The 26,185-nt window shown below is 45.1% G+C and overlaps 2 protein-coding genes across 13 annotated transcripts; one reads left to right on the plus strand and one right to left on the minus strand.

Moving 5' to 3' along the window:
- Positions 1 to 138: 138 nt before the first annotated feature.
- On the plus strand, positions 139 to 17,118 carry fanca (FA complementation group A). 9 transcript variants are annotated; one of them, XM_027030240.3, is made up of 43 exons: positions 139 to 194; positions 505 to 593; positions 879 to 991; positions 1,276 to 1,369; positions 1,619 to 1,755; positions 2,439 to 2,534; positions 2,640 to 2,704; positions 2,910 to 3,013; positions 3,320 to 3,424; positions 4,068 to 4,128; positions 4,385 to 4,497; positions 4,604 to 4,680; positions 5,049 to 5,190; positions 5,676 to 5,809; positions 6,027 to 6,137; positions 6,684 to 6,779; positions 6,898 to 6,957; positions 7,046 to 7,134; positions 7,230 to 7,290; positions 7,406 to 7,455; positions 8,108 to 8,184; positions 8,270 to 8,371; positions 8,463 to 8,596; positions 8,734 to 8,804; positions 8,893 to 8,989; positions 9,138 to 9,328; positions 9,420 to 9,513; positions 9,774 to 9,986; positions 10,070 to 10,143; positions 10,230 to 10,352; positions 10,476 to 10,536; positions 10,634 to 10,797; positions 10,887 to 10,992; positions 11,149 to 11,208; positions 11,812 to 11,916; positions 12,024 to 12,133; positions 12,257 to 12,401; positions 12,497 to 12,559; positions 12,874 to 12,976; positions 13,077 to 13,155; positions 13,233 to 13,380; positions 13,507 to 13,590; positions 16,664 to 17,118. In XM_027030240.3, exons 2-43 carry the CDS (start codon positions 530 to 532, stop codon positions 16,802 to 16,804), a joined length of 4,317 nt encoding a protein of 1,438 aa, XP_026886041.2. In that variant the 5' UTR covers positions 139 to 194; positions 505 to 529; the 3' UTR covers positions 16,805 to 17,118. The 9 variants fall into 9 exon arrangements, 7 of the variants coding, with proteins under 7 accessions (XP_026886041.2, XP_026886040.2, XP_026886042.2 ...); XM_027030239.3 differs by having other exon boundaries at positions 170 to 310; XM_027030241.3 differs by having other exon boundaries at positions 170 to 310; positions 8,276 to 8,371.
- Positions 16,331 to 24,058, minus strand: znf276 (zinc finger protein 276). Of its 4 annotated transcripts, none has more exons than XM_081698938.1 (11): positions 21,603 to 24,058; positions 21,094 to 21,403; positions 20,899 to 20,942; positions 20,443 to 20,805; positions 20,133 to 20,214; positions 19,726 to 19,812; positions 19,271 to 19,378; positions 19,098 to 19,173; positions 18,446 to 18,563; positions 18,248 to 18,368; positions 16,331 to 17,556 (listed from the first exon to the last, which is right to left on the minus strand). In XM_081698938.1, the coding sequence occupies exons 1-11, from the start codon at positions 21,814 to 21,816 to the stop codon at positions 17,307 to 17,309; spliced, it is 1,773 nt and encodes a 590-aa protein (XP_081555064.1). In that variant the 5' UTR covers positions 21,817 to 24,058; the 3' UTR covers positions 16,331 to 17,306. The 4 variants fall into 4 exon arrangements, with proteins under 4 accessions (XP_081555064.1, XP_081555063.1, XP_026886047.2 ...); XM_081698937.1 differs by having other exon boundaries at positions 20,443 to 20,808; positions 21,603 to 24,056; XM_027030246.3 differs by having other exon boundaries at positions 18,248 to 18,347; positions 21,603 to 24,050.
- Positions 24,059 to 26,185: the final 2,127 nt, after the last annotated feature.

A 26,185-nucleotide genomic window follows, 5' to 3' on the forward strand; every position in this document is an offset into this window, starting at 1 on the left:
TTTTCCCGCCGGACCAACGTCATCAATATGGCAACGGTGCCTACGCAGCCAATGGGATGGGGTCTTCCTTCAAACGCACTGTCGATTGGCTATCCTGACATTAGGTCTAAACCAATGAGAACAAACAAGCGCCAGTGCGCGAGTAGGAAGTCGCGCGAAGTAGGGGTTTTGCGGATTTAGACTGGAGATTAACGGTAATTAGTTAACCGCGGCTACGTGTTCGCTGTCTTCGTTTCCACTAAACTAAAAATCATCGTGTAAATGTCGACAGTGCTTGCTGGACCTGGAACATAACAGCTACATGTCCCCCGTGAGCACCGATTTAACGCACTAATAGTTGTATTCTGTGTAGTGATAGGCGAAATAAAGCAACGTACATCGAGCTAGCTGGGAAGGGCTAGCAAGCTTGTAAACGAGGTTTACCTCCCAGCTGTTAGTCCCTTAAAACAGTAACTGATAATTGATCATCTTGCTGTTTTTGTGTTTGCTCTATCTCACTAATAGAGTTTGGGTCAATGTGAATGATACCATGTCTTTGGAAGAATTGAGCGCCTCACAGTACACTCAGACGAAGACCTTTGCATCTCTGATCGGTAACTTGATAATATTAGAAGCTGTCTTAAAGAAAAGGCCTGTAGTAATCTTTAGTCTGTTTATCAAACTGTCGTAAACTAGATGAGCAGTCGTAGACGAACATAACACGACACAGTCTCTTAAGGGCACTTGTTTTATAAGATATCAATTAAGCCCTTATTAATTAAAAGTGAGTATATTAGTAAACTATATAGCTATGTCCTAAACGAGTACGGTTTCCAAGCCTGATGAAGACATGTACAGCATTCGTTAGCACTCTACTGAGGATTGTTTCTCTCTTCCAGCACATCGTGATGTAAAGAGACGCAGGCTGCAGTCTAAACAAGAGCTTCACGAGGCAGCCTTGCAGCTACTCATCCAGAACCAGAACCTCCTAGAACTCTTCCGGGAGACAGCCGTGAGTGTGCCTCAGTCGTGGGACGGTGCTCGTATTGCAAGTGAACAATGTCCGTCCACTTCACATGAAGGATAATAAATGATGTTACTACGATGGATAGTGCCCGTTCTTTTCATATGACCAAACTTATCCCCACGGAAGAAACTGATTAAGATTAATAAACTAATACGAGATTATTTATTTCATGCACATTCTTAGACGAATTGAAATCATCTTAAAGCAGTGCAAATCAAACACGATGCTTTTGATTTATATCTCATGTGACCTGTGTGTGTTCTGTACAGTCAGGCAGCAAGACTGGTGAAAACGGCTGTGACCAGAGAACAAAAGATGTACATGGTCAAACCGCTGTGGGAAAGATTGGAATTTCTCTGCTGGGTAAGATATTCATGTCAATAGCAGACAGCTGATTAATCATAAACTTAAATGTTTATTTCCTATTTTCTCAATCCCAAACATGATGTTTGTGCCAATTCTGAACCAGCACAGCCTACTTGATATTAAATATTATTTTAAACACATGTATGTTTAGTTTTAAAAACTGTAATTGTGTTATTCTCTAGTTTTGTGTCTGCTGTGGTAGACTCATGGTTCTTCATGGCACTGTTCTCCTGTGTTTGGGCTCAGAGCGGGAGCTGCGGAGGGAGGCGGAGCAGCTGCGTGTCCCGGTCGAGGTGCTGTCTGCACAGGTGCTTGTGGACATGCTCATAGACCTAAGGCAGCAGGAGGGCGGGCTCTCTGCTATGCTTTGCTCCAATGAGAGGGTGCGTGTTAGCCCATCTGTGCATCAATTTTGCACGTTCATATTCCTCTCAAGCCAATTAAAGCTGGTTGTTTTATCAGTCTCTGCTTAGTTTGATTTTTTTAGATCACTTTTGTTTGAATGATGCACTGGGGCCCAACCGTAACACCCAGCCTGTACATCTAATCCAATGGGTGCAGATACAGCTCGCCCTTCCTAGACTCACCGGAGTGACTGAGACTGCCACAGCTACACTGAAGTGGCTACTTGGACTGAACATAATGTAATAAAGCATGGACTGGTTATTATCTCGGCTGCCCGGTGGAGGATGGGTTCCCTCTTGTGTCTTGGTCCTCCCAAAGTTTCTCTCCTAATTCTGCCTACTGTTATCTCTTTCTTGCTCATTAGGGATCTGGACCCAGACATTTGTAAAGTTGCCATTTTTGTTGTAAAAATTGTTAAATAAACAGATTTGACTTGACCTATACTAAAACAATTTTCATGTGAAAATACTTGAGGAATGACAGATTTCTCAGCCAATCACTGTCTGTCTAGCTAACACTGGCTTTTGTCAGCCCACCAATGACCAAACAGAGAACGTTGAGTCTGGGCTTCCTTCTTTTATCATGTGTTTTAATACCTTTGGTAAAATTAAACCCACAGTTGAAACCTCATTGGTGTGTGTGTGTTTGTGTGCTTGCCCAGGCTCAGGTCTCTGTCCTCCTGAAAGCTGCTCGACAGCTGCTGACAGTGGGAGCCTTTAGCCCTAAACATCTGTGGCAGAATTATTGGAAAGCCCAAGTAAGAGTGTGTGAGTGGACTTGTTCTGAGAGTGCTCAGTTTGAGATTGAGCAGTTGTGTTTTTGTGTGACAGGCTATATAACCTGATGTGCCTTACACACACAGCCTGTGCTGGAGGTGGTCTACTATCTGCATGCTGAGAAACTCCTGCTCCTCAAGGACACCCTCAGGTATCACACATGCTCTCACACTCACAGACACATGTATGGAGGGATCAGAACAGTGGCTAGTGAGGTTACTTTGAAATAATGACCTGCCCAACCAGAGTCTGTGATGTCTGGTGTGATTGCCAAGTTTCTAAACTGCAGTTACATGTGAGTAAGTGACAAAAGAACCGTGTGTGTGTGTGTGTGTGGTGGGGGGTGGCGGTGGCAGCGAGTCTGGTGTGAGCGTATGGTTAGTGGCTCAGTTACAGAGTCTGTGTGCATCCAGAGTGACAGAAGAGGCAGAAGGAGAAGTGAGGCAGCAGGTTCTCTCTAGTAAGGCATGCTCCTCTCCCTCATCTCCACTCCTCTCTTCTTCTCCTCTCCAGGCCTCTTTCTTCCTAAATGTCCTGTTATGGAATCCTATATCGGGCATCAGGTTACAGTTCTGTATTTAGCTTTTCTGAAGCATGGTCACAGTCATGCCGCTTTTTTTTTTTTTTTTTTTTTTTTGTTAATATCGTGAGTATGTGAGAGTAAAATTGTTTTTATAAAATGAGAATATTTAGTTGTGTGTGTGTGTGTGTGTGTGTGTGTGTGTGTGTGTGTGTGTGTGTGTGTGTGTGTGTGTGTGTGTGTGAGCTGTGGTGTGTGAGCTGGTGCGTGTTGGGTTTCATAAAGTTCCAGACTCTGCAGACTCTGCTGTATCGGAGAACTGCTCCTCTGTGCTGGACCACATGCTCTCCTGTAAGAACCTCCAACTATTCTCCACCCATCTCAACCCAACACCCCAGTTATACACCCCCGTCTCACCTGTGCTGGATCTTTTGTCTTGTCTAGTGTGGAGAAGGCATGCAGCAGAGATTGCAAATTGCTCACAAGAGTGAGCACAAAAAACAAATAACTTGATGTTATTGGTAACTGCAGTACATACTTTTGCAATATGTATTAGCCCTTACTGGACTAAATATTTGATTTACAAAGTGCAAAAGTGTCAACATGAATTCAGCCATTCATGTAGAATCTTGAGTAAGAGCTGAAGCCAGCAGCTAGAAAGCTTCTTATAAGGACAAATCTCAGATGAAAGTTTTTGCAGGTGCAGTTTCTCTCTCAAGATGACTTCAGTAATGCGTACAAGATGTAAAAATAAGATTTTCACACACCAACACTAGAGTTGCTGTACTCCACAGTGCTTTGGGTGGTTCTGCATTATGTCTCTGGGTCATGTGACATGAGGTTATCTGTAATGGCATTAGGATTTGTAATGGCATTAGGAGTTATACTGTGTATGACTATGTATGTGACAAATAAACCAAACTTGATACTTGGATAGCTGAGATTCCGCATGGCACAAAATTCCCTTCAATGTCCATCTCTCTTCTTATTCCAGGGATGCTGGACTCACTGGTTGACACAGACAACTCACAGCCGGAGCCGGCTGCAGGAGTCTGGTGAGGGTTAATGAAAATAATGGCCAGAACCAGGACAAGCTTATTTGTCAGGCTTGCAAAAATGTCAGGGCACAACAAATGGTATTGGATAGCTAAAAAACAAAATGATTTTGCTCGCATAATGTTGAATTATTTTTAATTGTCAAGGCCAGTATGCTTCTGTTAAATCCTGTATATTAGATGTTAGAGGGCAATATTTGCTTGTCCGGTATTAAGTTTTGTTATTGTCTCATTTGATGGTGTCACTCTGTGACAGGCTCTGTGTGTATGAGACGTCGCTTTTTGGCGCTTTGGTGTCGGAGGACACACTCCGTGGATTTTTCAGACACACTCTCACACACATTCTCACACATCAGCCCCGGCTTCGAGGTGAGCACCTGCTGTGTTGGAGGCATGCTGGTCCCCGTGGACCACACCTGTTCTGCTGGCCTGTGTGGCTCAGATGTGCTTCCTGCCTGTGTGTGTGTTACTCTAGTCTCGGATGCCGTTGCCATGCAGAGTCAGTGGAGTTTTGCTAAAGCCGCCCCCCTACTGACGTCCCTCTTTCGTAAGGTAAATGATCAACAGCAGTCTTCACATTGTCATTCAGAATAAGAACTGGAGGTGTGTGTGTGTGTGTGTGTCTGTCACCCTGTCTCTCACTCCACCTCCTTCCTTCTGTCTTGCTGTCTTTCTGTCTGTCTCGCTAGTTATCTGTCATGATTTCTGAATGTTTTTACTGAACCGTGTGTGAGTGATTTTGGAGAGGTTTATGGTGTGTGTGAGCAGGACACACACCCCTGACACCATACAGCTGGTTTATTTTATTATGTTTCTCTGGTGAAAGTGTCTCTGACTTCCTTGGCCAGGACAATATGCGTCTCGTCATTATGTCTGTCTTTCTTGCTCTCTTGCTCCATCTCGTTCTCTCGCTCCCTCAGGTGTGTGTGTTGTTCAGTATGGAGGAGGTTTTAGTCCATCTGCAGCAGGTTCTGGAGACTCTTGAAGTGAACTGGCAAAATGTTCTCTCCTGCCTGTCTACCCTGCTAGTGTACCACACACACACACAGGCCTGTCTCAAAGGTACGCGCACACACGTAGAGGCGAGTATTCCAGAAGGCATGTTTAACAAACCTTAAACTTAGCTTATCATTTTAAATAGGCCTACATTATCCCAGCACACCCCAAATTATCGATTCCAAAATCTGTTTAGAATTTTCACTCAGTCAGATCTGAGCAGACTGGCCCTAACTGACATGTGGCTCCATCCTGCTCTCATTTTTCTTTTTCTTTTTTCTCGTCCTGCGGTGTGCCAGACTGTAGCAGGGTCAGGGCTCCCGTACGATTTCTACTCATATACTACTACTGAAGTGCAGTAGTAAGAAAGCTGTGCCGGCTATAGGACACTGAAGTGTCATAGGGTTGGACCACTCAAGTCACACACGTTTTTTTAAAGTTTAATTAAATTAGTGTGTGTGCTTGTGTATGTGGATGTATTACATTTTGTGTGTGTGTGTGTGTGCATGTATTGTATCGAGCTGCTGTGTGTCTATATTTTGGTTGTGTAGAGATGCTCTCCAGACTGTTGAGTTCAGCGTTTCACACATATGATGTGGAGAAGATGATCACTGCGTTCCTGCTAGCTCGCCAGGGGGCGCTAGAGGGCCTGGCCGTCTTCCCTTCCTATAGTGATTGGTTTAAGGTGTGTGTATATGAGTGTGTGAACGTCTGTGTCTGCAGAAAGACACTGTTAATCATGGAAGCAACTTTTAATATTTCAAAATTTGATGTTTCAGCCAGCATAAGAGAAATATTTGTGAATTTATTTTAAAATTTGTATGGGGTTTTTTTTGTTTTGTTTTTTTTTTAACTATTGAGTCCATGTCCCCATTTTGTTTAATGATGACTTTTTCCTGCAGATGGCATTTGGTGGCACCAGTGGTTACCATGGAAACAGCAAGAAGTCCTTGTTGTTTTTGATGAAGTTCCTGTCTGACCTTGTGCCATTTGATCCCCCACAGTATTTGAAGGTAACAGATAGATTTACTGTTGCATAGGCATTGAGCAGCATATCTGTGATGGTAAAAGATATAATGCTATTCACAATAAAAGGGGAAAAATGTAAAACAAAAAAGAATATTTGTGTGTGTGTGTGTGGGGCAGTGGTAGCTTAGCTTAGTCATAATTGTAAGATGAGTGACTGTAAATTTGTAAGCTGGAACTGTACATTGTGTAAATACATCCACATATCCATATATACATTGTACATTGTGTATCTAAACATATTATACATATTGTACATACATTGTTATATATTTTTGTATATATAGATATTTCCTTATGTACCCCTGTTTTTTTTTTCCCCTCAGTTTGTACAGAGTACTCTCAAACCATTTCACTGCGAGTTATACTGTGTATGACTATGTATATGACAAATAAACCAAACTTGAAAGCTTTGGATAAGTGCCAGCTAAATGCCATAAATGTAATTGTGTGTGTGTGTGTGTGTGTGTGTGTGTGTGTGTGTGTGTGTGTGTGTGTGTGTAAAAACACTCTGTCTGTGGTATTGTGTGCAGGTCCACATCATGCATCCTCCCTACATCACGGGGAAGCATCGTGCACTCCTCCAGGAATATGTTTCTTTGGCCAAGACCCGCCTCTCTGACCTGAAGGTATCACCATTTTAATTTGCAGTGGAATTGGCTGGTTTAGATGAGGAATGACCTCTGTGGATGTTCATTGCTTACTTTGTGTGTGTGTGTGTGTGTGTGTGTGTGTGTGTGCGTGCAGGTTTCTGTTGATGAGATGGGTTTGTATGAGGTTGTCTCTGGTGCTGTATCTGAGGCTCAGGTGAGTCCATCCCCCTGCTGGTCCATCACAGTAAGTGCACTTGCTGTATGATGGTAAATATGTTGTGTTTTGGTCTTGTTGTGAACAGTCACAGTGTCCTGCTCAGTGGGACGTTGAGAAGGCTGTCACCTTGTTTCAGAGCACTGGCAGGATACCTGCCACTGTGATGGAGGCCAGGTAAAAAAAAACACATGCACACGTCTTGGAGCGAGCTTTAGTATATACACGTCATACGTGTGTGTGTGTGTGTGTGTGTGTGTGTGTGTGATTAGTATTTTCAGGCGGCCATATTTCCTAACCCGGTTCCTCCCTGTTCTTCTGATGCCACGGGTGGTGAGTGTGTGTGTGTGTGTGTGTGTGTGTGTGTGTGTGTGTTGGGATGTGCTGTAACACTGCTGTGTGTACTGTCATTGTGTGCTCAGTCTGAATATAACTGTTGTCCTTACAGCTCCCACAGGAACCAGATGCTAAGATGGCTTTTATTGATGCCTTGAGGAAGTATGTTACAGCATCTCTCTCTCACTCTCTCTCACACACACACACACACACACACACACACACACACACACACTATCATTTACACTCAGATAAATGTGTACAATGTTAGCTGATAAATTGCTTTCTAGTAAACCATAGCTACAGGTATTGTGTTCAGAAAACAAGACAGCAATTCAAATGGGACTCATACAGGTTTCTGAGTAGTTCCGAGTTCAGCTTTGATTTTTTTTGTTGAGAAAGTTAGATTGGTAGTGAAGTATATATCTTGGCTAAATAAAGCTAACACTACATGTTAGGGGATTGAGACTCATTTGACAGTCTTATTTCTGTCACCTATTTGCTCTGTTCAAGACTAGGCATCTAGTGTTGTTCTCACAGTAGCAGTAATTAACACCAGTTTTAGCATATGGCCAGATCTATACTGTTTGTCCGGTAAATTAAAAGGTTCCTGGACACAGGGGCCAGCACCAGCAGTTCCTAGAGGAAACTACATGCGTGCTATATGAAACATCTATAACTCTGCAGTAGAGTTTGGGAGAATACTTGAGCAGATGCATGTTACATGTACATATATGTAATATCAAAATGTGGTTTAGTGCTGCAAGTGTGTGTGTGTGTGTGTGTGTGTGTGTGTCTGTGTCTGTCTCCATAGAGCAGAGAAAATCCCTGCATCTGTGTTCTCCTCCTACTCTGAGGCCTGTTTAAGGGAGCGACAGGAAGGGGGCACTGGTGAGAACCAGAGCTCTAGCACTCTCCCAGCTTAAAACTGTGGTTACTATGGTTTGGTTTTTATTGGGGTGTGTGTGTGTGTGAGTCTTAGGTGACTCACTGGAGAAGGAGGGGACTCCTCACGTGGATGTCCAGACTCAGTTACAGCAGCTGAGGAGATTACTGACTGCAGGGGCTAATGAAGGAGGTACGTATATGCGCGCACACACACACACACACACACACACACACACACACACACACACACAGTCCCTGAACAGCTTTCCCTGATCTCTTAGACATTCGTGCTCAACTGTCCCGTCTGTCCCAAGCTCTGGGTAACGTCTGTCCTGACAGCCCTGAAGATCAGACCAACCACACAGTGATCAGACTGACTCTGGACCTGCCCACTATATCACACACAGTTGCTTCTGTAAGAAGACAAAACACACTGTTGATCTGAGAACAGCACTCACTTACCTTGTATAGACAATGTATAGATATTCCTATGGCTTTCTGTCTGTTTGTTTTTACCTCACTGTGTGTACGAAATTTATTAATGCTTTTCAGGTGGTGGATCTGGTCCTGCGTGGTTTCTGTCAGTGTGTGTTAGACGCGTGTAGGGTCAGTCCTCCACACAGGTACACACATCACTACTTCACACTGCTCTGCTGCCAGACCTGTCCACTAGAGTTGGTGTGGTATGCTGAGTTGTGGTGTGTTATATAGGCAGGGTCAGTGGGCCAGTATGTTTCTGAGGATGCTTGTGGGACAACAGAAGCTGTACACAGCCCTGATTCTCCGAACGTTCCAGCTACTACATCAGGTATCTCACCAGCCCCTCTCCAAGACCTTGCCCTCTCACATTCACATGCGTTTTAACTGCAGTTTACAACTGTTGTCAACACAATGAGATCTCCATTCTCTATCCATTATCTTATCTTTGTGTTGTGTATCATTTGTGGGTGTTTTAGGGACCATCTCTGGCTGCAGCTCATGTCCTAGGCCTGGCTGTGTTCTTGGTGGAGATGCATGCATGTAGAGAAGTGTGCCCCCTGGTGGAGCTTCTGCCCTGCAGCCTGCGGTCTGCCCGCATGTCTCCAGCTGAGGCTCTGAGCACAGCTCTTCTCTCCTCCACTGCCAGCCACATGCAGTTCTCTCTCAGGTTGTATACGACAAAAACACATACCATATGAACTTGTGTGCACGCACACACACTGCTCAATAAACAGTTTTTAATGTGTGTGTGTGTCCAGGCTGTCTGTTGCTGCACTGTGCTATGCCCGGTGTAGATCCATCTCCCAGAGGGAGGAGCTCAATCACTGGGTCCCTGGACGTCTGCATAAGCAGGTACGAGGCTGTCCTGCCTTCTCACGCCTGTAGCTTCACACAGACGTGCGCAGACACCGGGCTGACCCCTGCGTTGAGGGCCATGACCCCTGCAAACCTGCTGGGGAGCTCTGGGTTCCTGCGTCACAGCCCTGCACACCTCTCTGTCTGCTTCTGTTTATTCAAACAACCCTTAGAAGGAGACTTAAACTTGAAGTGAAATTCAAGTTTTATTTGAGGTGTGTGTGTGTGTGTGTGTGTGTGTGTGTGTGTGTGTGTAGCTGCTCTTCCTCATGCCCAGGCTCCTGCCTGAGACTCGTGCAAGTGTGGTTACCATGGTTGATGGGAGTGTGTTCAGTGAGGGAGCTGATGAAGAGGAGTGTTTGTCTGCATGGATGAGTGTGACTGACTCAAGTGGAGATGTGAGGAGCTCTGTCAGAGCAATGTGGAAACACACAGCCATCAGGAACCTGTGGAGTCATCCAGAACACCAGGCATGACTGTATATGTCTCTCACACACACACACACACACAGAATGTGCTAGATTAATGTCTTCCTCTCTGCCTGTGTGTTAAGCTCTCCTTCTCAGAGTGGTTAACGGCTGAACTCAAAGTGCAACGCAGTGAGGATGCTCTGTCTGAAAGTGAGAGGTAGATATATACACACACACATACACTTGCTGTAATATAGGTATACACACATTCTCTCAATCTCATCTGTTCGTATGTGTGTGCAGGCAGGTGTATGAGCGGTGGGTGTGTCTTCAGTGGTTCCTCCCACTGGATGTGGCTAATGGAGGCTGTGGGGGAAGTAGTGTGACAGCATGTAAACACATCATCAACGCTGTACTGGATACAGGGTCAGAGCAACACACACACACACACACACCATCAACGCTGTACTGGATACAGGGTCAGAACAACACACACACATCAATGCAGGTACGTATGTTGTGGTGATGCTGATCTGCTCTGTCCTGCAGGCTCCTCTCTGCTCCTGAACACACACACTCGTGCCGTGTAGACGTGCTGTCCAGACTGCAGGTACTGCCAGCCCACCGTCAGCAGAGTCAGTGTGGGTGGGGTAAGGCAGGGGCCGGGCAGTGCTTTGATGTGTTGTTGATGTCTGCTCTGTGTGCAGGAGCTGGTGTGGGAGCTGGAGTTTGTACGTATCCACAGGAAGACGGAGAGAGAGGAGGGACATTTCCTCTGGGACCTGATGGCGCAAAGGTGCTCTGTGACCTCTGACCCTGAGAACATCAGCATTGAGCTGGAACTCCAGAGAACACTGCATACCTTCAACAGGTACAGTGGTCACACACTGCCATTTGGTTATGTATGAGGCTGAACAGTGTCCCTTCTCTGTTCCCATTTCCACTTTGTGTGTGTGGCAGTGTAATCTTGGCCCTGCCAGCTGTGGTACTGGTGAGAGTGTGCGCTGCTGGAGGAAGAAATCCGCTGGACCTAAAGGCTCTAATGGAACACATCAACAATCACCAGGTAATTACCTTTAAAGATGACCCAACCATCTCACGCGCGCAGACACATTTAAACCATACTCATTATAGTCATAAAACAAATACAAGTGCACAGACAGATTTGTCATGTTTCTGTTGTATTTGTGGTTGTTTAGTTGTTGTTGTTGTTGTCTTCCAGAGGAGGGTCTGCTGTCCTGCTGCTGCACTTTCCTGCTCCCTCACAGGTCACTTCCTCTCAGTAAGCTCCGCCCACAGTATCTTTAATCACAGTCTCTTACACACAAAGGATCTCCACTCTCTTGCGCGTGCGTGTGCGCATGCGTGTCTGACCTCTCCCTGCCTGTACACTGTTTTTCTTATTTACAAAGTTTAGAATTTGGATCAGAACAAGACTAGCCAGCAATCAAAAGCAGAAATATAAATATGTGCAAAATTATAATGGATTATAATACTTCTAGCAAGGTCAGACACACACATGAACCCGTTTGCTCAAGTTGCAAAGGTACACATTGCAAAGGTACACATCCACATGAAATGACACGCCCACTTTAGCAATCCTACCTCTTGTATTTTATCTGTCCCAAAATGACCCAGAGGGTAACTAATTTGTGAACAAACACAGAAGATGCATGCGTTTCACCATAGGTCGATGAGGTTAATCAGTGCTTTCTAACATTTAGCTCAATTGAAATGTGTTTAGTCATGTTATTCTCACATACCGGTCTTTAGTGAGTCAGTGAAGATGCTGCTTCTGCTGGTGGTCCAGAAAAAAAAAAGTACATTTACACTGATGTCACAATAATGCTCATATTGACATTCCAGATTTGTGTGTTCGTGCTAGGCTGTGTTCAGTGCAAGTGTGAAGTGTGACTCTCCTGTGGAAGCTGCTAACATAGCCCTCTCCCAGCTCAGTCTGAAGTGTCCTCTGCTGCTGGTGTCAGTGGCGGTAAGTTACACACACACACACACACGTGCGCACATATATATGTAAAATGTACTCTGCCAACTAAATTGTATGAAGATTTATATGTATGATTGTGTGTGTGAGGTTAGCACTGGTGGCGGCGTCTCTCTCCGATGCTGTGTTCTCTGTGTGAACGAGTGATGGGGGAGCAGCCTGCACTAATACAACTCCTTAGGGAGTGTCATGAGTGGGCCAGCAGGTAACTAACACACACCCACACAGGGCTGATGTACTCTTCACTAAGACAACAGGTAGGACTTATCAGCCACTCACACAAATCTGAAACACTCCTGCTGTGTGTGTGTCTGTGTGTGTGTTTCAGGGCTGCTCAGGGGCTCTCACCTGCTGTGCCTCCAGCACCTCCTCTGCTCCTGGCTGTGTGTTTGCACTGTGCACTTGAACAGCAGGGTGGCAGCACTGAGCATATTAAAGCAAACCTTACATTGTCGCCAGAGCGGCACAAACAGGTAAGATCACAGCACCACCACACAGCAATGGACCTTCTAAACCTGCTAAAGTAAGTGTGTGTGTGTGTGTGTGTGTGTGTGTGTGCGTGATACAGGTGCTGGTTTTCTTGATGTTCTTCTACACAACAGACCTTCTGTCTGCTCACCTCAGATCCCAGGTATTGCAGTTCTCTCTCTCAGCCATCTTTTGCAAAATAATAATTCTAGTTTACCTGTAATTTGTAGTTGCATTGTTATCCTAATACATAAAACAGTTGTGTGTGTTCATGGTAGTGATTGTTTAGGCAGTCTAGGGGTGTGTGGGTGTGTGTGTGTGTGTGTGTGTGTGTGTGTGTGTGTGTGTGTGTGTGTGTGTGTGTGTGTTTAGCGATGTAGGTTTGGGGGGGGGGGGGGTGATTGTATGTCCAGTAGGGGTGTGGCTCTGTGTGTGGATCGTGCAGTTTGGTCGTTATATGTACATGTTTCTTTGCAGGAGGAGAAGATTGTAAGTCATGCTAAAGATCTGAGTGTTCACCTCCTAACCCTGCTAGTGGACTCTTCTGATTGGCTGTCACTTTTCCACCAATCAGGATCTGGTACGCAGAAGTTCCAGTTCTGGTCTACACTTTGTAGCTTTGTGCATGCAGGTCCTGCAGTGATGACTCAGTAACTGTTTTCATCTTACCTTATCTCCAGGACAGGAAAATGTTTTCCAGTGCGTCACCATGGTGACCACGGATGTGAATATCCGGCTGATGCCTTTTGCTTTCTTCAGGTGAGGCAGTGTACTGGCACCAGTGGCCATAAGCTGATTGTACGCAGGCTAACACGTGCATGCGTGTGTGTGTATAGCATCCTAGCAGCTGCAGGAGGAGTGTTGGACAGGGCGGTGAGGGTTCCGAGATTCCTACACACAGCTGTGACGTTATACGTGGCCCTTCTGAGGCTCTTCTTGCATGGACACACGGCACCCATCAGCTCTGAGACTCTGCCCCTGCAGGCATGTCCATGTCACACCACAGCGCCACCTACAGGAACCACTGACCCTGTCTGTAACATACTTTAGACTGGTGTCAAAACTACAAGGTTTTCCTATGAAGCGTGTGTGTGTGTGTGTTTGTTTCAGCTTCTGGCCAGAGCCCAGCGTATTGTACTAAACAGCATCCAACAGAGTCCTATCAGCTCCCTCTCACATAGCCAGTGGAGCAAGGTACACACGCATGCACACCTAGGGAGAGCGGTGCCTTTCGTCACTTTAACATGGCTGAGAATCGCCCATGGGGAAAGGAAATTTGACTGACATTTAAAATGAGCAATCAAATGCCTGCTATTTTTGTCATTTTGAAGGAGGCAGTATATGTACAAAAGTGTATGCAGGCTTGGTTGAACTGGTGTGTGCTGTACCTGTAATGCTGCCAGAACAGTAGCAAAGGCCTTTGCCGTAAACATCAGTCTGTAGCACTTCTACTTTTCAGCGTTCACGATCAGTTTGGGCGTTACAAATTCAAGTTCAAGTTTGGTTTATTTGTCACATACATAGTCATACACAGTATAACTCGCAGTGAAATGGTTGACTGCTCTGTCCAAACTGAGGAAAAAGAAAAACGGGTGCATAGAGAAATATCTATCTATCTATCTATCTATCTATCTATACACAATGTATATGGTTGTGTATATATGTATTGTACACAATGTACAAAATGTACAGATCCATCTTGTAAAATGACAGTTATGTTACATGGTGGTAATTGAACATATTTACAATTATGTTACATGATGGTGGTGGTCCCCCCCACAGTTTATCAATTTCCCTGATTCAGGGCCCGAATGGCCTGTGGGAAGAAGCTCCTCTTCAGTCTCTCTGTCTTGGTCATCAGGGAGCAAAAGCGCTTCCCTGACCTCAACAGAGAGAAGAGCCTATTGTTGGGATGGGTGGGGTCCTTCACAATCCTCCTGGCCTTGGTCTGGCACCGCTTGTAGATGGTCTGCAGGTCAGGAAGTTCTGTATGAGTGATGCGCTCTGCTGAACGCACCACCCTTTGGAGTGCTTGTCTGTCCTGCTTGGTGCTGTTCCCAAACTAGACTGTGATGTTCCCCATGAGGATGCTCTCGATAGTGCAGGTGTAGAAGTTCCGCAGTACCTTGGAGGGCAGTCTGAAGTCTCTTAGGCGTCTGAGGTGGTAAAGACGCTGACGAGCCTTCTTTGCCAGGGAGTTGGTATGGCGGGACCAGAACAGGTCCTGCGAGATGTGAACACCAAGGTACCTGAAACGATCTACTCTCTCCACCGTGGTTCCACTGATCCTCACAGGTTGGTAGTGCTGTTCCTGCTTCTTGCTGCAATCCACGATCAGCTCCTTTGTCTTACTGGCACCAGTTTTCCAGGTGTTTAATCTTCTCCAGGTAGGCCCTCTCATCGTTGTCCGTGATCAGGCCCATGACAGCGATGTTGTCAGCAAACTTGACAATGATGGTGGAGCTGGAAGTGGCTGTGCAGTCGTAGGTGTACAGTGAGTAGAGCAGGGGGCTTAGGACACAACCCTGAGGAGCTCCAGTGCTGAGGGTGAGGGTGGATGAGGCGCAGTTGCCCACCCGTACTGATTGTGGTCTGTCTGTTAGGAAGTTGGAGATCCAGTAGCACAGGGATGTATGCAGTCCTAGATCCTCCAACTTAGTAGTGAGTAGGGAGGGGATGATGGTGTTAAATGCTGAACTGTAGTCTACAAACAGCATTTTAACATAATTACCCCTCCCTTTTGTCCAGGTGGGTCAGTGTGGTGTGGAGCAGATGTGCAATTGCATCATCAGTGGAGCGGTTGTGGCGGTATGCAAACTGTCCATGGAGGCTGGCAGTGATGATCTCTGACTAGCTTTTCAAAGCACTTCATCATGACTGATGTGAGAGCAACAGGGCTGTAGTCATTGAGGCCAGAGGGTCGAGGTTTCTTCGGAACGGGGACGATGGTGGATCGCTTGAAGCTGGATGGGACGATACCGAGTGTCAGGGAGAGATTGAAGATGTCGATGAATACCGGTGCTAGCTGTAATGCGCAGGCTTTGAGGACTCTCCCGCAGATACCTTCTGGTCCCGCCGCCTTCCTGGTATTCACCCTTTTGAACACTCTCCTCACGTCACTCTGTGATGATGAGGGGGCGCTGTTCTATGGTGGGCTCTATGCATGCGGCGATAGTATCAATTCAGCATTTAATTGCCCACGGGCATCGTCTTTCTGTCTTTCTTTCTCTTCATTTTCCCACCCATCTGTAAGGTATTTCACTGTGTTTCCTAATTAAAAGAAGGTGACACATGGCCAACACAACCTGTTCAGAGTGTTAGCCAGGCCTGAAATATAAGGATGTTTCAATAACCCATCAGCAAAGAAGCAATGAGATCTATTATTAACTGCCTCAACCAAAACTCATGATTTACTGTAAGTGATGATTAAACCTGGCCTTCAGAGCTTTTTCAGTCACATGGGTATATCTGAATCTGAAGGGTTCAGTTTATCTTCAATGTGCAACTGTTCACGAAGGCTGAACCGAGTCGCAACAATAAAAACATTGATTCGCGTCAGACCAGCATGAAAAGATGCACCACCACACATATAGGCAAAAGGGCAGCTAGCCAATCAGTTCGCAATTGGCACAACCCTGACAGGATAATGCACTACAGGTATTGGCGTCTGTGGCTAAGGTTACAGAAAGGCCTGAATAATTTGATTTCAATTAAGATATACCATTTTCAAATCTCAATGAGCTCCAATTTGACAACAGCTGTACTACTTGTAGAGTACTGCTGGTTAAATGAGTAGTTGTAGTAATCACTTCATACAATTGTTTCTATGCAGGAACAAGTTTGTAATGATGTAGAATCACAAACTGCATTTGCAGTGTTTGTCTGGAGTTTTGCAATAATCTCTTCTAGATTTAAAAACAAGTTATATGCCATATATTCAGAAATTCAGTTTATTACAAACCTTTCACAAGTACACACAGTTCATTTCATGTTTGCAGTTCCACGAATATCTGAGGGTGAACGTTTCCATAAGTGTCATCTTTTAGGACAGATCTGTAAAAACACCTTAGGAGCTGTCGGACTACACCATTAACTGAGACAGAATAACAATGTCAGTAAATCAGTAGCACCTCTGAGAGCTGCAGAGGACTGAAGCTTTCCAGTGAGACGCTGCAGGTCCTCTGGAAGGCTCAGACTCAGGGTGAGCGTCCTCTGGGATGGGTGTTGGTACGTACAGGAAACAAGCTCTGCTTCACCGTTTCTCCAGGTGCAGGCAGACTGTGAGGAGCTGGACCCTGAGGTGGGCTCTGCGCTGTCCATGATGTTACACGCCAGCAACCCTGACCTTCCCCCTGACCTCAACCCCAGCCTTGATGCCATATTCAGCTCATCTAGGAGCTTTCCGTGAGTGGAGGTGGTTTGAGACCACATGATCAACATTGTGACCCCCCACAATAGCTGGTTCACGCATCAGAACCCAGTACAGGGCACTGGATGGCCCTAATAAGGGTGTGGTGTGTTCTGTTCCTGATGGCACGAGCAGCTGATGTATGTAAACAGAAGGGGAATACTGAAGGGGAGCGCAATATGTTCATCACGACATAACCAAGAGAATCTTGGGAAGAAATTACTGCATGTTCAGACTTGCTCAGCAAGTGCAAGCCAAATTTACATTCATTCTGCAGCATAAACTCTGAAATGCAATAAACCTAATAAACACACTATATAACTGCGTTAGTGGTCATTATAGTTGCTCTTGAGTGCTGTAGGAGCATTACTGAGTGTACTGCATGGTGGCTGTGGTTGTGACACAGCTGTTGTGATTGTACTCTAACAGCAGAGAAATGTCCTCCAGCACCAGAGCTGATCCTCACACCCCAAACCCCCACTGCAGGGCCTGTTGGGTAGGGTCAGGGAAGAGGCTGTGCACTGCCCTGTACCGGTCCAGGGTTCTGGCTCTCGGCTTCGGGGGGCAGGGAGACGGCGCAGCCCTGGAGGATGGGATGCACCATGGACATGTGCACGTTCAGGTTGTGGGCTTTCTCAAACCGCCGCCCACAGAGTGTGCAGGCAAACTCCAGGTCAGCCTCCGCCTTGTGCTTTGTCATGTGATACTTTAGCGACGCCCTCTGACGACACTGGAACCCGCACACCTCGCACCTGTAGGTGGGAACATGGCCCCGTTTGGGCCTGGTGTTTAGCAGGCGTCTGGAGTGGTCTGATCACGAGCAAACAGCTCTTAGTACAGGTGTGACCAGACGGACAGGGACCCACATGGAAAGCATGACATGTCAGGTGAATGGGAATGTATTCTGATGTGTACCTAACATAAAGGACTGCCTAGCCTACTACATTAGGAACCTCACCGCGGGACTGACTAGAAAATACACCAAATCAATTGGGCAGTGGTAGCTCAGTGATTAAGGTGCTTGACTTGTAATCGGGAGGTTGCCAGTTTAAGTCCCACTGCAGCCTGGTTGCGACGGTTGGGTCCCTGAGCAAGACCCTTAACCATCAATTGCTGAAGTTGTACTCACTCATACTTGTAAGTCGCTTTGGATAAAAGTGTCAGATAAATGCCATTAATGTAATGTAAATGTAAATCAACAGTTTAAAGCTTGCTAGCTAGCTAATGGTTCAATAGTTACAACAGTTTCATAGTCACATGCACTCAAGGCATTTTCAGGATAGAGACAATGTCAAGGGTTACACAGCTGTGCCTCAGTGATCTGCTTTAATTGGATCACTTGAGATGGTGTGAACACATTTAGACACATAGTTCAGTGCACGCACATAGGCATGTTTACAATGAAAACCATGGCTACAGTCTTTCTAGCACTTCGGTACTCACTGCAGTGGTTTGGCTCCCGAGTGCCGCATTTGGTGCACGGAGAGATGTTTCCTCTGCTTGAAGGTCTGACCACACTGATCACAGATGTAGTTCCTTACCTCTGAGAGAGGAAAGTGACATGCTAACACTTCATACATACACACACACACACACACACACACACACAGACAGACTCCACAGGCCAGGTGCCTGGCTCACCTGTGTGAATGAGTTTGACATGTCTCTGGAGGTAGCGGTCTATCATGAACACCTTGTTACAGCCTGGATGGGGGCAGGGCCTCTCTCTCACCTCCTCGTGGTGCTCCTTTATGTGTTTCTGTCACAGATCATAACCATGAGACACCGCACGGCCGTGTTGCCAGTGTGCTTCCACTGTTCTTAAATATGTGCCATGGAGCAGTAAGATGGCCCTCTAGGTGGTGCTGTAGCTGAAGCTGCAGATTCAGAAACTCTGTGCACAAGATTGTTTGTCTTGCGTATGCCAGCACATCTCAGGCTGGACCTCCGACCCAGCAGGCAGTCCACGTTTTTTCTGCCTCATCTCCCAACTCACCTGGACCAGGCCCTTCACAGCACCTGGGCCAGGTGTACTAGGAGCTGGGTTAGAATAAAAACATGGAGTGTCTGGTGGTCTTTGATGATGGGTTTTAGAAACAATGAACCTGCCCAAGTAAAATGAATACTCTTAAGATATCGAGCTAGCAATTATTCTGACAGACCGAATTTAGGATGAAATATTTAAACCACCAACCATTATAATACTTCTTTGTAATATGCATTGCACAAGTCTCCAAGGATAGTTACTGGAAATTACAGTGAGAGTGCAAGAGAGAGTGCATGGTCAGCTGACCTTCATACCGTCTGGTCCCCTGTACACAGCCGTACAACCCTGGTGAGGACACTTGTAGATGGTGGGTAGCTCCTCCCTGGGGATGGAGGAGGTGATAAATCTCTGACATCACCCCACTACGATCTGTGAGTCTGAATACATCAGACAACTGCGGTGTGCTGGCACCATCTTACCTCTCCAACTTGATCTTCTTCTTCCAGCCTGGTTTGGGCCCAGGTTTTCTTCTCTCTTTGGGCTCCAGGGCCTTTACATCTTTGCTGCCTCGCTTAGATGCTGCGACCCTGGACACAGGGCAAAGAATGTGCAGATACAAGCAAGTGAGGAACCTGAGCTGGTGTGTAAGTTGATGTAGTGATACTCTCAGCAGCGTTTCATAAAATATTGTTTGTTAATCATCACAATACTGGCTATCTACATACTGACCTACAATATGCAAATGAGTTCTCTGTGCATCACATGATCCAATCATATCACAAGGGGTCGCTGAAGTTTATGTAATCATCACAAGTCATACTGCAAGATACAGTCCAATCCGTGACCTCTCAGCATTGCTGCTGATGTTCTGGTCTCGCCACGTGGGGACGGGACTCCCTCATTTGAAGATAAATGTTCTGTGTGAGCGCCTCACCGTTTCTCAGGGTACACATCAGCGCTGTCGTCAGATGAGCCACTCTTCCTCCTGTCCTCGGACTCCTCCTCCTCACTGGAATAGTTCCTAAAGATGAAATAAGTCCAGGCTTTTACAATCCCTGTCCAGAGTGCCAGCATGTATTCTGCAGGGCTGAGGGTTTAGTCCACATTAGCAGTAGAGGATGAAGGCGGGGCAGTCAGGGTTGCCATAGTTACATATTTGTAAATGATAAAAGTAGTGCAGTATAAAACTGCAATTACTAGGAAGGAGACATGGACAGTGTCTATGAAAAGAACAAACTAACCCGAAACAAGTAGGAAACATGTAAGACCAGGGTTTATGTGGCACTCCATCTGGGTCCATCCCGGAGGAGCTGTGAGAGTGACGTGAGTAGGTCACCGTACCTGTCTGATAGCTCACTGTCCTCAGGCTGCACTGCTGCCGGTGCCAGGGCAGGAGAGGGAACCCTATCGTCACGCTGAACACCTACAAATTAAACAAAAACAAAGACCAGAGTCACAAGGAGAACTGACTCAACTCATCCATGGTGCTCAACATGGATGATGAAATGCTATTAAGTCTTAGGTAAAAAAAATTAAATAAATGTTAATTTTACATGATCAAAGTAATATTGGTTAATGGTCATAATGACTTGAGGGAATATGAAGAAGTCACCAAGTGACCCACCAGTTAAATCCCCTAGAAATGTCTTACCATCTAAGCTCCATTTGTCCAAGTAGCTGTGGGTAGAGCTCTGCAATTTCGTATCAGCAGTGGTAGTGCTGACTGGCGGTGGAACTGGCTGGTGGTTGGTGTGGTTTCTGTGTTCATCACCACCCTTCTCGCTGTCTCCAGACCGAGGCACACTTGTGTCCAGTTCTGCGTTTGCTCTAGGCTGACACACACTAGTGTCCATCACGTAACTGTGACCATCCACGCAGCACCACACGGCCCTCACCGTGCCCCAGTACTGACCCTCCAGCACCTCCTTCAGACCAGGACAGGAGCGGCAGCCTTCAGCATGCTGGTGCGTCCAGGACACAAGACTGTGCAGACACGTGGGGTCTGAGGTGATGGCTGCTGATAAAGAGGAAAGGCAAAGTCATTAGAGATGGATATTTCTGGCCTCTATTGTGCTGAATCTATTCCTGGTTTTATATGGGCACTTACATGATCGGTTCAAATCTTCTTTTAATGAGCATTTTGAGCTGTTCCTGGAAGTCAGAAAAGTACCCCAACATCAGCTAAATGCCGTAATTGTAAAAGTATCCTAAATAGCATTTGGTGATTTCATTTCAATTAAAATTGATCTGAATGAACTAAAGTAAGCTATGGGACAGGTCTGAAAAGGTGGTGTCTGCTCACCTGTCTCGGGAGGACGGGGTCAGGTTCACTCTCTGTCGGAAGGCCTGAAGGACACTGTGGCACTTGTAAAACTGCGCGTGGCAGTTTTTGCAGATGAACTGTGAGAGGGTCGGGTCCCGGTGCACGGGCACGCCCAAAAGGCGCTGGAAGTCCGAACAGAAACGGACGGTCGACTGGTCATGCGACCTGCACGTTCGTTCACAGTCTCCCACCGAGTCCTCGGGCAAGTTTCCAAAGGCTTGTCGAAGTCTCCGAGTTGAAAATCTTCCGTGACATAGTCGACAGAATTCAGTGCTGAGTCTGCCTGTCGCTTTATAAAGACGAGAAAGGGAGTGCACGTTAATTTACCGTCAGAAAGCCACGCGTAATCAACACCAGTGACACACGCGCCACGACCACTCTCCGTTCCTGCAGGGCTCTAATCCTCAGCCTGCACACGTAGATGTTGTACCCAGACATCACCTGCACTCTGGAGGACCGTCCATGCCCGAGAACCAGAGACCACTCACGTGTCTGCGGCGGCGCGCCCCAAAGCCGCTCATGCTCCGTGTTAAACTCGGTGGTCTCGGACACGTCTGCAGATGTCGAGCAGGGGTCGCTCGGAGCCGTCCTGCCGGTGCACCGGACTCTGCCTCGACGCCCGGGCGACTCGACACACGCGCTCCGACGCGTCGGTGCAGAAGGGTCGGCGCTGCGCGCGTGCCTCACGGATGATCTTTTCATATCCTCGGCGTGTATTTCGGTCACCACTGATCTTAACTTAGGAAAACAAGTAACTAACTTGTCAGCTTAACTAAGCGAATAAACAACGCGAATCGCCCAAAAGTTTTAAACCTTTCAGGCTCGCAATACGTTATGCATGTTGGCATTGATTTTACTTGTATCGGTTAATGCAAATCTGCAAGTAGGTTACCCAAGAAAGCGCTATAATGCATTACTAGGGGGGAAAAAAAGACTTAATTAAAGGGCTCCGAAGAAGTTATCATTAAAACATTGGAACTGAAAAGACGATGGTGAACAAGGAGACCCGGAAGGGTTTAGTAGTAAATAAACTCAGACGAAATAGGAGGTCAGTTATTAAGTGAAAGCGGCGCCTACAGCGCCATCTGTGGATGTGGATGGTTTCTAATCAGGCAATGCTTATGTTCCTCTCATTCATGTGTTTCTCTTAAAATCTAAAAACTGACTACTCACCAAAGCTCGCATGAGTAGAGACCAGTGTGTGTTTGTTTTTCACAATAGAAATACAAGGGCGTAGAAATGAACTGAAATCTACGAAGGGGGCAGGGAATTCACTAACTCATGAGATGAAATAATAATAATAATAATAATAATTATTATTATTATTATTAAGGTACTAATAAAGTATAATGATAAAGTTCTCTTTGATTTGGGTCCTTCAATAAGTGCCTTTACTTTTGGTACCTGACTAAAATATAGAGGACCCTTGAAATTTCACAATTCAAAATATGCTTGGTATTTTTTGTTCATCTGTTTTCTTACCTAAAATGTGCCCCATCAATCATGGATAAATAGTTAGTATATTTTATTAATATTGATAAGAAACATAACAACAATGTTGGCAGCATGGTAATAACCCCAGACTGTGTATAATCGCAGTACGCCCTGTTGTCCACACGCGTGTCTTGAAGAAGCCTTGTATAAAATTTAAAGTTGCCTTTGGTTAATACCTTTTAATCACAGCTTTTGGGTATGGGGTATTGATATGGTGAACTTACAGCTGTAATTAGGACCACGTAATAGAAAAATGATTACTTCTAAGAAAACTGCAAACACAGAGTTGTGTTTTGATTATTGCTGTGAATGTGAATGGGATGTAAATGTCAATGAGGAAAAACATTATTATTTTAATAAATACATGATTGAGGATATTCTCAGTTCAATATAAACCCGTGTGTCTTATAACGAAGCATCTTTCCTATAGTAGGGTTTGGACTACACATACTGGGCCAAGAACACAAAATTCCCGAGTGACAGGACATGTTGAGAATTTGCCTTTTCTTTAAAAGACATCACTCAGGCAAATATATATTCAGATATATTTCAGTTTATTATAAAGATTTCTCAAGATCAAAAATGAGTTAAATAATATCAAAATATTGGCTATCAAAATAACCTCATGTGAAGTATGGTACAGCAAAGATGGGGGTACCAAATCTCTAACTCCTGTGATTAAATTATTATTATTATTATTATTATTATTATTATTATTATTAAGGGACTAATAAAGTATAATGATACTCATATAACCAGAAATCTATGTATTGTTATATGAATGTCGACATATGGTAACCAAGGTTTAGGAAATTGATGTTTTTATTTACTAACACATTTTATTTACTTAAGTACACATGGGTGGACATCAGGGACATCTGCTCTGCCTTCCTCTCATTTTAACCTCCACTCATCTCCTCCTCTCCAGCCCTCTCTCCTCTGGGCATATATTCTAATCTCCTTTCCAGTCACATATTTTCTTCTCCTCTGTTCTCCACTCATCTCTTCTCTCTCTTCCTCCTCCTCTCATCTCTGGGTCTCTCTTCTCCTCTGTTCTCCATGTCTTTCTTCCTCTCCTCTGGTACTTCTTCTCTTCTCCTCTCCAATCATCTCTTCTCCTCTCATTTCTTTTTAATTATGTATTTAATTGTTTTTTAATATCTCGATTCATGCTGAGGGACTACTCATTATTTCAAATTAGGGCTTTTTAAATTATTAATATTAAATTTTGAATATTGAATAAACCAGAGTGAGCAAGTCACAGCATGGACCCCACTTCCCAGATGCCTCACTCTGTGTGTGTGTGTGTGTGTGTGTGTGTGTGTGTGTGTGTGTGTGTGTGTGTGTTTGTATACAGGATCACACCCTTCCTCTGTCTCACACCTGTTCCTCGTTTTATGTTGTTATGTGTATGTATATAAAGTCCTGTTTAGTCCTTAGTGTTTATTGGTGTGTTTCGATGTGCTCATTTGGTTACATGTGCTAAATAAACGTCTGTGTGTGCAACACGGTTCATCTCTGCATCCGACCTCGCCTCCCTCGTCACAGAGCATGAAAGAAATATTATCAGTAAACAACTGGTATTTTTTGCCATGATGTTCAAGAATGGATTATTGAGGATTTCATATTGTCAAAACATTATTCAATATGTTATGACTGGTAATTATGTCAGGAAAGACTGACTCATTTCTTGTACAACTCCCCTCTATACTTATATCATCTGACTAGTACTCATTTTGTCACCCAAGAAACTGTGAGAAAACAACTGCCCAAAAATCTGCTGAATGACTTACTGTGAATGAAAGCTGACAAAAGCTGACTAAAAAACTGCTTTAACTATTTCAAACTAACACTAATAATGCCATTTATCATAAGCAGGTACAGCTACATGCAATACTATACGAATATTTACATTTACGGCATTTAGCAGACACTCTTATTGTACTAGAATACTGTGGAAATATAGGGATCAATGCTGATGCCTAAAGGTACAAAATACATAAGGTCTATCTATGATAAGTGTAATAAACAATAAGTACTAGAGTTTGTTAGACAACATCAGTATAATAAACAATACCATACAATAAGTACTGGTTTCAGTTAGTCAATATAGGAGCAGGGTCAGTGGTCATTTAAATATTCCTTGAATAGATGGGTCTTCAGTCTGTTTTAAGACTGCAAGGGACACTGCTGTCCAGACAACAAACGAAAGTTCATTCCACCATCTAGGAGCCAGGACAGAAAATAGTCGATGTTTGTCTTCCATGGGACTTTAAGCATGGTATTTCAAGCCAAGCCATACTTGAGGTTTGAAGTACTCGAGGTACGGATCAGGCTTTAAACCATTGACCTCGTATGGAGGGGCTGGTCCATTTTTGGCTTTGTAGGCAAGCATCAAGATTTTAAATCAGATGCGTGCAGCTACTAGAAGCCAGTGAAGGGAGCGCAGGAGTGGAGTAACGTGTCAACTTCTGAAGACTGAAGACCAGTCATGCTGCTGCATTCTGGACAAGTTGTAGAGGTCTGATGGCTCTTAGAAGAATACAAGCAAGAGCAAGTTGCAGTAGTCTAGCCTTCAGATCACAAGAGACTGCACAAGCACCTGGCTAGCTTCCTGTGAGAGAAAGGGCCGAATCCTTCGTATGTTACAAAGGAGAAATGTGCAAGACTGGGTTAGATTAGAAACATGAGTTGAGAATGACAACTGGTTGTCCAAAGTTCTGCCCAGGCTACGGGCAGCTTCAGATGGTGGATGGGTTACCCTTCCCCCGACCATAAGTTGATTCTTCAGTCCTGAGCACACTGGTAAACAAAACCCAGATTTTACAGAACTCACTGAGCTTGTAAAGAAACTGGCATTAAACCAAGAACAGCAACTGAAGGCTAAGTTAGCTAAACCCAATAGTCCAGTAGTAGAGCACAAGGAGCCGCTACATTTTATTAAAAACAAGTTAGATTTTATCTGTTACCGGTGTGGGAAAATCGGTTATGTTGCTCGCTATTGCTAGGCTATTTTGGCAGGACAGAAGCAAGGCCATGCATTGAGTGTCAATGAGACTAAGCAGCCTTTAAATGCCTGGAACTGGGGCAACCATGGGTTGTCAGTGAAATGTTTCATGCAACTGTCACTCAAAACTGTAATGACACAGCACTTGTGGGCCCTAGTAATGAAGGAGATGTGGTGGTGAATGGAACTGTGTGTCAGGCCCTCATTTATTCAGGATATCATGTCACAACAATCACTTATATGTTTTGGAACAAACACCCCCAGCTTTGTTCAGTGAGTCCCCACCAATGGGCCCATAGAAGGATCAGCAGACCAGCAGTTGCCATTTTACTGTGTGCTGAACATTGGCCTCCAACTCTTCAACTCTGTTGTCCCACCGTTTGTTGTTCCAGAAACAGAATACTGGACAAATGTCCCCATACTTATTGGTACAATTTCATTTTACATTTAGCTGACACTAAATGTCCAAAGCGACTTACTTGTTACTGAATTGTTACTGAATGCAACTTGAGCAATTGAGGGTTAAGGGCCTTGCTCAGGGGCCTCATGCCCTCATTTGTTCTAAGCAAC

The sequence above is a fragment of the Electrophorus electricus genome, chromosome 16 (assembly GCF_041902795.1).
Source record: "Electrophorus electricus isolate QZ-2024a chromosome 16, ASM4190279v1, whole genome shotgun sequence".
In the NCBI taxonomy this organism is placed as follows: Eukaryota; Metazoa; Chordata; class Actinopteri; order Gymnotiformes; family Gymnotidae; genus Electrophorus; species Electrophorus electricus.

Excerpts from the sequence above, each read along its gene's own strand:
- fanca (XM_027030240.3), top strand. The coding sequence starts at position 530 with ATGTCTTTGGAAGAATTGAGCGCCTCACAGTACACTCAGACGAAGACC. Across the intron at positions 7,291-7,405 it reads TTCTTCTGATGCCACGGGTG|CTCCCACAGGAACCAGATGC; the intron begins GTGAGTGTGTGT and ends TTGTCCTTACAG. Across the intron at positions 10,144-10,229 it reads GCTCTGTCTGAAAGTGAGAG|GCAGGTGTATGAGCGGTGGG; the intron begins GTAGATATATAC and ends ATGTGTGTGCAG.
- znf276 (XM_081698937.1), bottom strand. The coding sequence starts at position 21,816 with ATGAAAAGATCATCCGTGAGGCACGCGCGCAGCGCCGACCCTTCTGCA. Across the intron at positions 19,379-19,725 it reads GATGTGTACCCTGAGAAACG|GGTCGCAGCATCTAAGCGAG; the intron begins GTGAGGCGCTCA and ends CCCTGTGTCCAG. Across the intron at positions 18,369-18,445 it reads TGTCAAACTCATTCACACAG|CATGTCACTTTCCTCTCTCA; the intron begins GTGAGCCAGGCA and ends ATGAAGTGTTAG.